General features: G+C 45.6%; 2 protein-coding genes across 3 annotated transcripts in view; both read left to right on the top strand.

The window, feature by feature from the left end:
* Positions 1-7,471, top strand: part of RBL1 (RB transcriptional corepressor like 1) — a 28,964-nt gene extending 21,493 nt beyond the window's left edge. For both annotated transcript variants that reach the window (XM_076352450.1, XM_076352452.1), the window contains 6 exons: positions 271-447; positions 1,911-1,982; positions 2,172-2,256; positions 3,994-4,160; positions 4,601-4,765; positions 5,021-7,471. In XM_076352450.1, coding sequence (XP_076208565.1) covers positions 271-447; positions 1,911-1,982; positions 2,172-2,256; positions 3,994-4,160; positions 4,601-4,765; positions 5,021-5,191 — 837 coding nt within the window. In that variant the 3' untranslated portion in view covers positions 5,192-7,471. The remainder of the gene's footprint in view (positions 1-270; positions 448-1,910; positions 1,983-2,171; positions 2,257-3,993; positions 4,161-4,600; positions 4,766-5,020) is intronic.
* A 4,927-nt stretch (positions 7,472-12,398) lies between these two features.
* Positions 12,399-12,929, top strand: part of SAMHD1 (SAM and HD domain containing deoxynucleoside triphosphate triphosphohydrolase 1) — a 28,323-nt gene continuing 27,792 nt past the window's right edge. Inside the window, exons 1-2 of the mRNA XM_076351649.1 lie at positions 12,399-12,597; positions 12,696-12,762. Coding sequence (XP_076207764.1) covers positions 12,399-12,597; positions 12,696-12,762 — 266 coding nt within the window. The remainder of the gene's footprint in view (positions 12,598-12,695; positions 12,763-12,929) is intronic.

The raw sequence follows: 12,929 nt of genomic DNA, 5'->3' as shown, positions 1-12,929 counted from the left end.
GTGCTTGTTGGAAGTGTTCCATTAGAGTGAGAGTGTGATATGACTGTAGTCATAATGTTTTTAAGCGGATTTCCTACACGCATTAGAGATCCAACACCTGAACAGAGTTGACAACTTAGTCTTTGAAGACATTGTCTTGGGCAGAGGGGGGAAATTTTGCAGAAATTAATTATTCAAATACAGAACAGCTCTACTTTGAGGACTTTCATTTTTGCAGAATAGGTTAAGCTTGTTTGGCTTGACTGTTTACTGTGTGTCTTTTTCTTCCAGGTTTATCATCTGGCAAGTGTGCGCTTGCGTGATCTGTGCTTAAAATTGGATGTTTCCAATGACTTGCGCAGGAAGATATGGACATGCTTTGAATTCACATTGGTTCATTGTGCTGATCTAATGAAGGACAGACATTTGGACCAGCTCCTCCTCTGTGCCTTTTATATCATGGCAAAGGTAACGTGTAGTTTTAAGAAATTCAGGGAATTTTATGTCCATTGAAAATGTAAATTGTGTTCACAGTTTACAGTTTGATTGCTTTATTCATGTCATATTACTGGAGGGAAGGGAAAAGTCCTTTCAGGAAGTGGATGAAGTCCCAGTATATTTTTTCCTTTTTTTGCATAATCTTAATAAGTTCCCATCAACCAGCCACTTGGTTAAGAGAGGATTTTTCTTCTCTTCCTCAGCACATTCACACTGAGCACTGGTCAGCATAGACAAAGCAGCGTGTGGTCTCATTGCCCCATATTTGTGTTTTCTATCCTGTTCGCCATCTTCATGATCTATGTAATCTGAACTAAAAACACCGTTACAGTTACAGGATTATGCAGGTGCAAAAATCTGCAGGAGCTCACAACCTTATGTATGGATGGAAAGTTTCTATTCCAGAAAAGTCCTCTTAGCTTTGGAAGATTCAGGTTGAGCAATTGAGCTGGTTGCCTGTTACTCATACTTCTTCATTTCTTATTCAATTTTCCATCATTGATTTAAGGTGTCACTAAGTTGGATTATGAATCTGGAATATTGGTTTGACTCAAACTTGAGAGCTGATGGTTACAATGGCCATCAAGTCTGATTCAGACACAAATTCAGGCTCCTCTAAAACATTGGGGATGGATTACGTTTTCTTCTTGAGGAAGACAAATGAAGAGGAGCACTATCTGTGGAGGGAAACTGATGTTCAAATTGCAACTACCTGTGCTCTTAACTGTAGCGTAGCTTAGGCTCATTTGACATCGATACTGATAGCTGTAGAAAAGCAAACCCATTGAATAGTGAGTGTTCTGTATTTTATCATGTAGTTTGTCAGTTGTTGGGTTTTTTTTTAAATACAGTCTTCTGAGTGCTGTCTCCAGTGCAGTGTGAGACCTGACAATTCAGCCAGAGACCTTGATACATTCTCTCCTGGCTCCTACTACAAAAATTGTTGCTCATCTACTATTAAAATTACAGATGCATGGTTGAAAAACAAAGTCCTTTAACAGATGAGCTATTTTGAAGTACGAAAGAAAGCTGAAATTGCATGTGTTTATATACCTGTCTAGTGTTTTGTTCAGTATTTCCTCACTTTCTGTTTAGAAAAGTTAAGGGGTCCAGTTTTCAAATTTACAAATACGTTTTTGACTTAATAGTATTTCCCTTCTTTAATTTTTAGTGTCACTAGAAGAAAAGTCAGAAAAGGAATAATTCCTAAGCATCATAAAGCAACAAAAGGCTTTAGTAGCTAAGAAACAAGGAATGCCTGAACAAGAAAAATGCTTGGTTTTTCATATTCTCATCACCAGAACCTTTAAAATTATGTATTCATAGTATACTCATGAAAAAGCTGTATAGAGGGAAGCTAATTGAATAGACTGGACCTGAGCAGCCTGACCTCGCTGCTTGCACTTGGTCTTCAATACCCTTTTCTTTTCCAGGTAACCAAAGAGGAAAGAACTTTTCAGGACATAATGAAAAGTTACAGAAATCAGCCACAAGCAAACAGCCATGTGAGTAAATAGTATTGTCTTTCCTTTTTATAACTCTCAGGTAGAGGTGGCTTTTCAAATGTTTATGCTGTTAAGGGAAAAGTCAAATCCTCTTCAGTGTTATATTCGTTCTTACTCAGATGGATTTCATCTAGTCTTCTGACTGCCTTGTTTTCCTTGACAAGAGTGTTTTTCCCCGGTGTCCTGTAGGTTTATAGGAGTGTCTTGTTGAGAAATATTTCTGCCGATGTCCTATTGGACAAAAATGCAAACCAAGATGTGGAGATGGCAGAAGGTAGGTACAGCAAAGTAATCTGCTGTTTTTAAAAACGTACTTGTGGGTTTTTAAAGAACTGAACTGTCAAGTAATAAGAAGAAATGAAGCAAGTTTTACAGTTTTAAATGTATTAAAGAAAAATAAATGTATTGTTGAAAAAGAAACCGTCTTGTCAGTAGCCCTCCTGTCTGTTAGATATGGAAAATACGCTTCCTAGTTGGAAAAAATTTTTAATTTTGTTTCCTTAAATCTGGTTGCTCGAGGCTGAAGTGTTTCCTTAGTGTGTCAGTGATATTGTAGTTCTTCTTGGACAGCAATGTTGGTTAACAAAGAAAGATGTAACAGTATCTGGAATATTATGACAGGTTTTTTTTCTTAATATCACCTATCCTGAAGGCTTAAATAGGGAGAACTTTTTTCAGAAAATAAAAATGGTGACTCTCCAAGACCACTATTTTCTTATATTCAGGTTTCTTTTAAATAGTTGATATTTTCTTTTCTCTGGATTAGAGGAGAAAAGGGGTAAGAGTAGTATTTGAGAAAAGCATGAAAATTGTGCCATGCCTGTTTTTAGTGAGGTGTCAGGAAACTGAGAGATCACAAGCCCATGTATGAACCCATGAGCAGAGCAGATCTGCAGCCAGGACGCACGCAGAAATTTAGAAGACTGTTCTGTATGGTAAATTCCCACTGTGGGCGGGATTCAACTGCTTGAACAAGTATTAGAGCCATCTTTTAAATGCCTTTTGAGGATTCCACGGGGGTCCAGGAAAGTGCTGATCTCCTGTAGGTTCAGCATCCTGTCTAGCAGCTGCACAATTCTTGGATCTTGTAGAGCATCTGAAGCGGCACTGGGCTTCAGTGTTTTGTCAAACAAATGTACTTGGTTACAAAGTTCTTCAGTTGCTTTTCCTGCCAGACTTTTTCTTCAGTTAATAGACTTGTGTCTCCTTTACCTAGTACTAGCTCCCGCTCTTTCGACACCAGCTTACAGGAACGTATGCTTGTGTTGTGACACAAGGCAGACGCACTAAGGAGTTACACTTATGGGTATCAGCTGAAGCTTTTGATGTTTGTCTTGTAATGCACTGATTGGAAGAGGCTTTATTCTGTGTTGCCCTGTTTTGCTTGGCAGTAAACAGTACGGAGGATGAAACATAGAAGGTTGTATTCAGTAGTGGTCCGGCTTAATTAGCGGAGAGAGAATATTAACAGAAATATACTTGCTGTGTGGCTGCAGATTTTTCCACTGAACAGCCATTTCGTAATATGCCTGAACAAATGGTGTCATGGCTTCCTTGCAGCAGACATGAGTTGAGTACGAAGCTATTCTTTGCCAGCTGATCACTAGAAACTTTCACGGAACCTAAAAGCTGGGAGTTGTCAGACTGCTTAAAACTTAGTTTTAAAAGCAACCAATGGCTTTGTACCACTCCCCAAAATAAGCATGGGAAAAGGGGTCAATAGTGCTACAATTTTTTGCTACAGCTATTTCCAAGTTTGGAATAAAGATTTATGTTGGCCTTTTTAGCCATAATCCACCAGCCTGCTAGCAGCAATTCATAGCTCTTCCTAATGTTCCTAACCACCTACAGCACACCCTGCTCCTGTCTGAAGCACATTTCTTTAATTCATCTCATTAACTAGTCAATTTATGGACGAGTGCTTGTCAGCTGGATATTGTAAGTTTGAATCTGAAGCACCCAGTTTGCTGATACTATGTTTCTGAAATCTGAAGCTCTCTCTTATTGTTAGACTCGTCTGTGAAAACTGGCAGTTCCTCAGGACGATCTGCAGCAGAGAACTCCAGTGAGTTGGGAACAGAGGAGAGAGGAGATCTTATTAAATTTTACAATGCAGTCTATGTAGGAAGAGTAAAATCATTTGCACTGAAGTACGATATCACAAACCAGGATCATGTAGTAAGTAAAGTATTTTGGAATTTTGCTCTATCTAATAATTGGACACAGAGTCGTTTTTCCTGACAGTTAAACATGTCAATAACTTTGTTCTGTTATTCACCTGGTGTGGTTACAGAAGTCAAATAGTTGTAGGTATGAGGACTTGCTTTAACAGCCTTTCAAGAGGACAAATGCAGATGTAGTTCAGTTTACAACCCCGGTTTCAGCTTCTTTATATCAATGCAACACCCATTTGCTCAAATGCTGTGGAGCATGTGTGTAACACATCTGGAAAATAAATTTGTTCTGTTGTTTGGTGGACACTTGATCTGTTGTTTAACTGTTACGGGATGAAATCTTCTAAAGACGACCTGGAAGTGTATTAATCTTTCCTTCTGTGAAGTTACTGCTCCTAAATATCTTCTGATTCAGCTCTTATCCAAATTTGTCCTCTCTTGCAGATGGAAGCCCCTCCCTTGTCTCCATTCCCCAACATTAAACAACAGCCAGTGTCTCCTCGGCGGATCTCTCAACAGCACTCTGTTTACATTTCGCCTCACAAGAACGGTGCCTGCTTGACACCTCGAACTGCACTGCTGTATAAATTTAATGGGAGCCCTTCCAAGGTAGAAAGCAAAAAGATTGAAAGGGGTCGATTTGAGGGAGGCTTAATTAATCTCTTAATTAGGATGTGTTCTAATGCAGTGAGGTTTCATTGAACTAGTCTCTCAGCTTGCGGTGAAGGGTAGAATTCTTCATGTAGAATCCATCACTCGCTCAGCAAAGAGGTTCAGAAAAACTTTTTGTTCTCAGATAATTGAAAACCAGAGCAAGTTTGAAATGGAGTCGTAGTAATTAATGATTTTTTATCTTGATCGCAGAGTTTGAAGGACATCAACAATATGATAAAACAAGGTGAACACAGGAGTAAGAAACGAGCAATAACAATTGATAGTGACACTGAATCCCCTACGAAGCGACTCTGCCAGGAAAATGATGACGTTCTACTTAAACGTCTCCAGGATGTTGTTAGTGAAAGAGCAAATCATTAAAACTGCTGGTTTTCTGTGGGATTTAAAAGCTATGGAGTTGGATACAGCTGTTGTGCTATTTATTTCTTGCTTTTGTATACAGACAACTGCCAAGTTTCTTTAACATTGAACTTTTACCTGACTTCCACAGGATGCAAAAAGCAAGGATTAAGTAGTAAATGCCAGAGAATGAGAGGTGGTGATGATCTCCCAAAGGCCATGCTGTGCTATAAGTTACTCTATTTGAGATGTTTTAGCAAAATCTGTAGAAAGCCATATTGGATGTTCTCCAGCCTAATTTAGAGCATCGCGAGTTCTGAGTGTAACTCAGCTTCTAGTAATACTGGTTTTATTTTTGGAATAAGAGTCATAAGGAAATGAGTGAAGTCAGTTAAGTTTCCTCAAGCTTTTGGTATTTGGGGAAGAAACTTCAGAAGTGCCTTATTTTAAAAGAATGTGGAATTTTATGCATTATTTTACTGTGGAGTAACTGGAGTGGAGAAGGAATTGATCATTTAGCCTCAGGAAGAGCTGAGCAGTTTTGAACTGTATGACTTGTGCTGTGCTCCATCTCCTGTCGGAACTTCAGTAAAAGTGTATGTTACGACATGGATCAGACAGCTTTTGCAATAACAAAGGCAATAATCAAAAAGTACAAATAGCAGTGACTTAAATTGGACACTGACATAGGATAAAGCACTGAGATACGGTTCAGTGAGTCTGAATTACCTTTCTCTCGAGACAGTGAATGCTGCCACGGGAGCTGCTCCTTTCCTGTTGGAAGCCTGATAGCAACCCTGCTGTAGAAGCTGTTCATACATATTGCAGCTTACCCATGAAGAAGTACAAGCTGGTTACAGTTGAAAAACAGCTGGGGCTTTGGCCATCTTACAGCTGTCCGAATGCACAAATTCATTTAACAAATTGTATCTCTTTATTTTTTCCTGAAGATCTTAGCCTCTTGTGTAGTATCTACACTGAATGTAAGCCCATCAGATAAGGCATGTTTGTATATATGGGGGGTTTTTTAATAGCTATTAAAGGCTTGGATTCGTTGGAAATGTGTAAATTCCAGCATTCAATTCTTGTAACTAAGTTTTTATTGCTGAGGGATTTGGTAGGGTTTATTTTACCAAAATGGGGAAAAGTCAAGGTTTATTCATTACTGTAAATCAGTAGCTTGATCTTATTTCATAATTGCATTTAAGATTAGAGCCATAGAGAAACTTCTCAGCACTGTATTTTTCAGTTTATGTGTATAGTGAACTGAAGAAAAAAAAAAAAGGAACTATTACATAGGGCTTGTTTAAGGAGCTCTGTTCATTTCATTGTTTGGTTTGTTTAGTATGTGCTGCAAGATCTGCTGTACCACAGTTCCAGGAAAGAACACTCTGGTGATTTCAAGCAGTCTCAGCTAATGAATCTGGCCAGCAATGATGGAGGAAAAATGTATTTAAAAGGGTATGTGTGCAGGGACCCTACTTGGCAGTGAGTAGAAAGTTTACAAACTCCGTAATTTGTTTTTCAATTATCAACTACTTAAATATTTGATTTTTTTACTTTCCAAAAAAGGTGCTTATTTCTGAAACATTTGACCGTAGAGAGCTGCAGCATGAGGAAATGGCCATGCAGTGGACTGGGTTTCACGTAGATTCTTCTGTTCAGTTCCTTTCATTTTATTCAATTTTTAATATTTGTCTTCAGATCTTGAGATGAAAAAGTACAAAAGAAACAACCTTTCTGTCTTGATCTGCTCATCAGTGCTGTTACAGCTATAATTGTTCAATGTATATACTCCAGTCCCTAAAAGCCTCCTGTGTTGAGGGGGAAATGGGGAATCTTCATTTAGCTTTCGGCAGAGTCTGCTTTATTTTCATGGAGGATTGCCACCTTTCTGGATGGGAAACGTACGATCAGGCTTAGCAGCGTAAGTCTTTCAGCAATATTGTATGACGAGAGTTTAGTTGATTTGGTTTTAATTCAACATCATGTGCAGATCTCTCCTCACGTATCTGCTCACCATGCTGTTGCTGTATTCTCTGAAACTGTAGAAAATGGATGGTGCTAAAATCCTTATTAGCTGTCATTAGGTGTAGTGTTTTTTCATTAGAAAAATGAATGTACTACAACTGGATGCAGTTCAGATTTTTTCACCTTTTTAGGTGGTGATAGAAAAAATATTTTTGGACTTGTTGAACAGCTAAAACAATAGCTTATATGACAATTTTGTAATGGTTTCAAAATGCCTTCACATGTAAATATGTATTTTATAATAAACAATTAAAAAGTATTTTAACCTGTGTTGCTGTATTTCCTGTGGTCTTTCTGTGGTAATTCATTAAACAATGCCTTCTGTCTGCATTTTCTGTAATGTCAAAGACGTTAATCGTTTTTGCGCTCCCTCAAATTTCTTTGGGATTTTTTCAGTTTAAATTCATCATCTTTCATGTGATCTGTCTGAAGTTTCCCCCTGAGGTTTCTGTACAGTTTGCACTTCAGTCAGATGCGGTTTCTGGGAGGAGAAGGTGAGTAATACATTACATGAAGTGACCGAAAAACACTGAAAAGGAGACGACCCTGCAGTGAGGTGACGTGCCCCCAGAGGGAGGTGTGACTCCAGCACAGTTCTTGACCTCCCAGCACTGCAGCCACGAGCTGCAGCGTGCTGGTCCTGGCTGCCTTCCTCCCAGATGCGCAAGTGTATTCAAAACCAGCTTTGGACAGGCTCAGATTTGTACCGGCTGGCTTCATGCTGGTTTTGTCGCTACAGATAAGCAATAAAGCTGGCATGAACTCGGCTTTTTAAATAGCTCTTGTTGTGCATCTGCTCTAGGGGAGAAACAAAAGTAGGCCAATTTGTGCAGATTCAGTTGTAATGACTTTTTTGATACCAGAGCTTTCGTTTTAAAAGACTTAAACTGTAGTTACCAACCCGAAGGGATGTAGAGGGGCATAGCAGTGAGAACGTGGCTGGCTTTTCTCTTTGTAAACTTCCTTTTGCAGGTAAGACTGCCAGTGAGGGGGAAGCATCGTGGGCAACATGAAGTGAGAAATGAGGCTATTGTATCCAAGTCTTGCAAACTGCATCCTGTCTGCTAGGACAGTGGTTTTCCCCAGCCAAATGGATTTTCACTAATTCTCCAACTGAAAATATCGCCTCCTTAACGCTGCTTGAAGTGGATTCAGAGCTTCCGTGTTTACTACAGGTCAGCTTTCCAGAGAGTCAAAGTTAAAAGGTTATTAACGCCACTGGGGAGAACACCATAAATCTGCTAGCACTTTACATATGAGCAGTATGTTAATATTAGGTTGCCACATCCCAAGTGTTGTACTAAGATGTGGCCTCAAGAAAATTTGTGGTTAGAGTGTAATTAAGCAGTGTGGGGAATTGAAACTGATTTTCTACTTAGTTTCCTGTTAGGAAATACTCTTCTTAAGTTCCTGTCCTGTGACTCATGGAGAGTTTTTTTGTTGTTTGATACTTGAGGAGCAGTAAGAACTGAAACTGGGGACACAAAAGGAGTTGCTACGAAGAAACTGCAAGTGTCTAAGAAGTGCTGGGATCTCAGATGAAAGAAGCTGAACATGTCTAAATCTGTCTCAAGGCCAAAGAAACTGAGTTGACACTGAGTGTCCAAAGCTCACGATAAGCACATAACTCATCACCCAAGTAGCAGTTCTTGAAAAACAGGTGTCAGATGAACATGATGCCAAACTCATAAAACTTCTCAACTTCCTCGAGTGACCAGAGGTGTATTAGACGGCAGGTGAGTCAGAGACAGATTACACTTGCGGTTCCCAACCTGCCTGCAGCCAGGTTGAGCTAGAAAGCTGGGCAGGGCTGATGGGCACGGGGCTCACACAGTGCCTCATCTTGAAGGTTAATACACCTGAGTAACGGGGAACCTTTGGTTCAGGGGAGCCCAGTTTATCCTGCACGTGCACTCCACGGCAGTGCTCCCCAGCCTCTCGGCTCCGGCACAGTGAACTTAAGCTGCAAGCATCCTCCCTGCCTTCTCTTACATGTCATCCATCGTGGTTCCCAGTAACAGAAAAACAGCTTTGCGAGAGTTTAGTCGCAAGAATTTCAGCTAGTTAACGTGTAGATACGGGGCTCAGGCAGATGAGGTTGTGGAATACATTCCAGATGTATTGGGCCTGTGGGCAGAATGCATGTCCTTCAACTCCATCCCCTCCCCAAAAAGCTCTTTAGGTATGAGCTGGCTATTAAGCTATATAGGGCAGTTTTTGACAGTGGTAGAGGTACGGAATGGACATGTGATGAATTATTCCTTAAAAGGACAAGCACCAGTGACATTTGGGTGTCATTTGCGTGGGAGAAGGGAAATGGAGAAGGTGTGAGGCTATTTTATACAGTCGTGTTCCTTAACAGATCTGGCCTGTTCTTGTCTCCTAAGGTTCCTTCCAAGGAGAGGAGTGTTTCCTCTAAATGGCTGGGACAAGCTCTCAGCCAGACAGTTTCATTTCAGAGGGTGAGGGCACAGTGCTGATGGAAATCTCGGAAAGACCCAGAGGGGATGGAGAGAGACTCAGCCAAACGAAAAACAGGCAGCGAGTGTTAAGTGCACTTTCCCAACAAGAGCTGAGAAGCGAGAAAGCTTACAAAAGCAAATTACTGTAGCATGACAGTAGAACAAGTAAGCTCTGCTCCATACGGAGACCTCAAGAAAAACCTAGAAAGGGCTTTTTGTTAAGATGATTTTTTCTTTTTTTTTTTCCCTACATGTCTGAACTGTGGTGGGGAAGTTGTGACGAGAACACAGCAACTCCTGGAAATGTGTTGTGGTGGGTTGACCTTGGTTGGCTGCCAGGTGCCCGCCCAGCTACGCTCTCTCTCCCTCCTCAGCAGGACAGGGGGAGAAATTATGATGAAAAAGCTCATGGGTTGAGGTAAGGACAGGGAGATTGCTCGCCAATTACCGTCATGGGCAAAAGACTGGAACTGGGGAAGATTAATTTAATTTATTACCAATTAAAAATAGAGTAGGATAATGAGACACAAAAACACCTTCCCCCCACCATCCCCTTCTTCCTAGGCTCACCTTCACACTTGACTTTTCTACCTCCTCTCTCTGCAAGCAAGGGGGATGGGGAATGGGGGTTGGGGTCAGTTGCTCCTTCCTCCTCATGCTCTGCCCCTGCTCCAGCGTGGGGTTCCCCCATGGGCTGGAGTTCCTGCCAGGAGCCTGCTCCTGTGTGGGCTCTCCATGGGCTGCAGCTTCCTTAAGGGCATCTCCACCTGCTCTGGTGTGGGGTCCTCCACGGGCTGCAGGTGGGTATCTGCTCCACTGTGGTCCTCCACGGGCTGCAGGGGGACAGCCTGCATCACCATAGTCTTCTGCACGGGCTGCAGGGGAATCTCTGCTCGGGCGCCTGGAGCACCTCCTCCCCCTCCTCCTCTGACCTTGGTGCCTGCAGGGTGTTTCATGCATTTTCTTACTCCGCTCTCCCAGCTGCAGCTGTGCTGCAGTGGGTTTGTCTTGGAGCCAGCTGGAGCTGGCTCTGCCCAACATGGGGGCAGTTTCTGGTGTCTTCTCACAGAGGCCAGCCCTGCAGCCCCCCGCTACCAAAACCTTGCCATGTAAACCCAACGCGTGTGTGCATACTGCTGAGGGATAACGTGTAACCCTCCCCTTGGGGAGCCCGTGCAGCATTGCAGTAAGCGCAGCTTGTGCCGGGCATCGCAGAACTGCTGAAGCATGGAGGGAGCTCAGGGGTGCATGGGGATTTGGATCTCCTGGGACATCCCTGTTGGTGCTGGTGATGGCAGCGGAGCGGCAGGCTGTCAGCAAGGAGGAGGTGCCTGGCACAACCGCAGTCCGTGGGGTTGCTGGGAGCAGCGAGCCAGTGAGTGGGCTCCCCCCAAAAGCTGTGCTGGTGCAAATATCCAGTCCATCAGGGGCACTGAGGTGTGAGCTTCACATGTGGCAGGTGCATCTCTGAGAAGACTGTCAGGGATGGATCGAGGCAGCGGGGATTTTGCCAGCCACACTCTGTGGGGACCGTATTTGGGAGCCAACGCCTCAGGCCCCTTCTGGGGCCTTTGTGGCACGCAGAGGCCTTTTGCAGCAGAGCTGGTCTCATGGATGCTGGGATGTTACTTGTGGACATGATATGTGGAAACGAGCACGCATGTCTCTCTCTGTGGTGGCCGTGGTGTCTGGTTGTCACGGCTGTGAGCAACTGAGAGTCTGGCAGCTGGGGTGCATCTGGTTTCATTGCCTGTGATGTCTTGGGAATGAGATCTTGAAAGAGTTGGGTTTGGGTGTCTTCAGCAGCATTGTTTGAGGGCGATAGTGTTGTGGCATCATGTCTTTTGGGAGCACCTTCGTGGATGGTGTTTGTGACTGAGCGGGGATTTGGGATGATGAACGACCCTTGCTGGTGCTGGTTTCCAGGTATTTACGTCTGAATCCCTCACGGTAACCTGCCGTTGTGGGGAGTATCGCTCATCTCGCTCCAGCAGCTCTGCCTGTTCACGGCTCCATTGGCACGACCTATGTTTTTGTGTGAAAAAGGCTTGCTGCAGAAAGCAGCCTCCTACATCGGATGCAAGAGAGATGGCCTCTGCAATAACAGGTCACTGCGAGCTACTTTACATTTTCAGCGTTGATAATCTGTGGGTGCGCCAGGGTGCCACGAAACGAGTGCGGGGAAGGGTCAGGGCAGCAGCGTGATAAGGAAGCTGCCGGGATTACCGGCATCAGCATCGGCCGTGTGGCGCCTCGGGCACCATCTGTGGCGGGGGTGCCAGGGAGGCCTGGCGTGCAGACCCAGGGTGCTGGCTGGAGCATGCAGGTGTCCCGGGGAATTTTGCCTGTAGTTTGCTTTCCAGATTCCTCTGAGTCAGCACCGCCGCCTCTGCCACCGGGTCGTAACTCAGCGTCGACAGCAACCGCCCCCGCCGGCGGGGCCGTGCTCCGCGCCGGGGGCCCAGCCAGCACCAAGCCCTGAAGCCCACGTCCACCCCTGCCGTGTGAAGGGTGAGGCGGGCGCTCAGGGCTTGCGGAGGGCGGCGCGGCGGCACCGGGGGGCGGCTGCCGGCTGCGTGGGTCGGTGAGGGGCCGTGCCGAGGCCGCCCCGCCCGCCGGTTCCCGCCCGCCGGCGCATGGCGGGGGGCAGCGCTGGGCGCTGACGTCACCGCGGCGCCGGTCCCCCCGCCGAGCCGAGCCGAGCCGAGCGGGCGCTGCGCCTGCGTGGCGGCGCGATGGGGAGCCCGGCGGCGGCGGCGGGATGGGGCGCGGCTCCCGCCAAGCGGGCGCGGCGCGAGGGGTCCCCTGAGGGGCCCCGCGGCCCCGCGGCGGAGGGCGACCGCTGCGACCCGCGGCTGTGGGACACGGAGCGGCTCTGCCAGCACCTCTCGCGCTGCGGCGTGGGCGAGCCCAGCCTGCTGCGCCGCTTCCGAGGTAACGGCGGGCCGGGGCCGGGCCTGGGGCCGGGGCCGGGCCGCCCCTCGGGGCGGCCGGGCCCCGCCCCGCCGCTGACGCTGTGCTTGCCCCCGTAGAGAGCGGAGTCACCGGGAGCATGCTGCTGGACCTGCCGGCCTGCGCCCTCGAGGTCACCCGCGTCTGGTGAGAGCCGCTCCCGGGAGGCCTCGGGGTGGAAGGGCGGTGGGAGGCAGCCCCGGCTCTCAGCCTCGTGAGGCGGCCCGCGCGCTGGCTGGGTGAGCCCCCGCATCCTCCGGTGCTGACCGGGCGCTGGGGGCGTCCTCGCCGCCCCCGGGAACAGTTTCTCTTTC

Source organism: Aptenodytes patagonicus, chromosome 14 (assembly GCF_965638725.1).
Source record: "Aptenodytes patagonicus chromosome 14, bAptPat1.pri.cur, whole genome shotgun sequence".
NCBI classification, from domain to species: domain Eukaryota; kingdom Metazoa; phylum Chordata; class Aves; order Sphenisciformes; family Spheniscidae; genus Aptenodytes; species Aptenodytes patagonicus.
The sequence above is the reverse complement of the archived record's forward strand: the minus strand, read 5'-3'. Positions and strand labels throughout refer to the sequence as shown.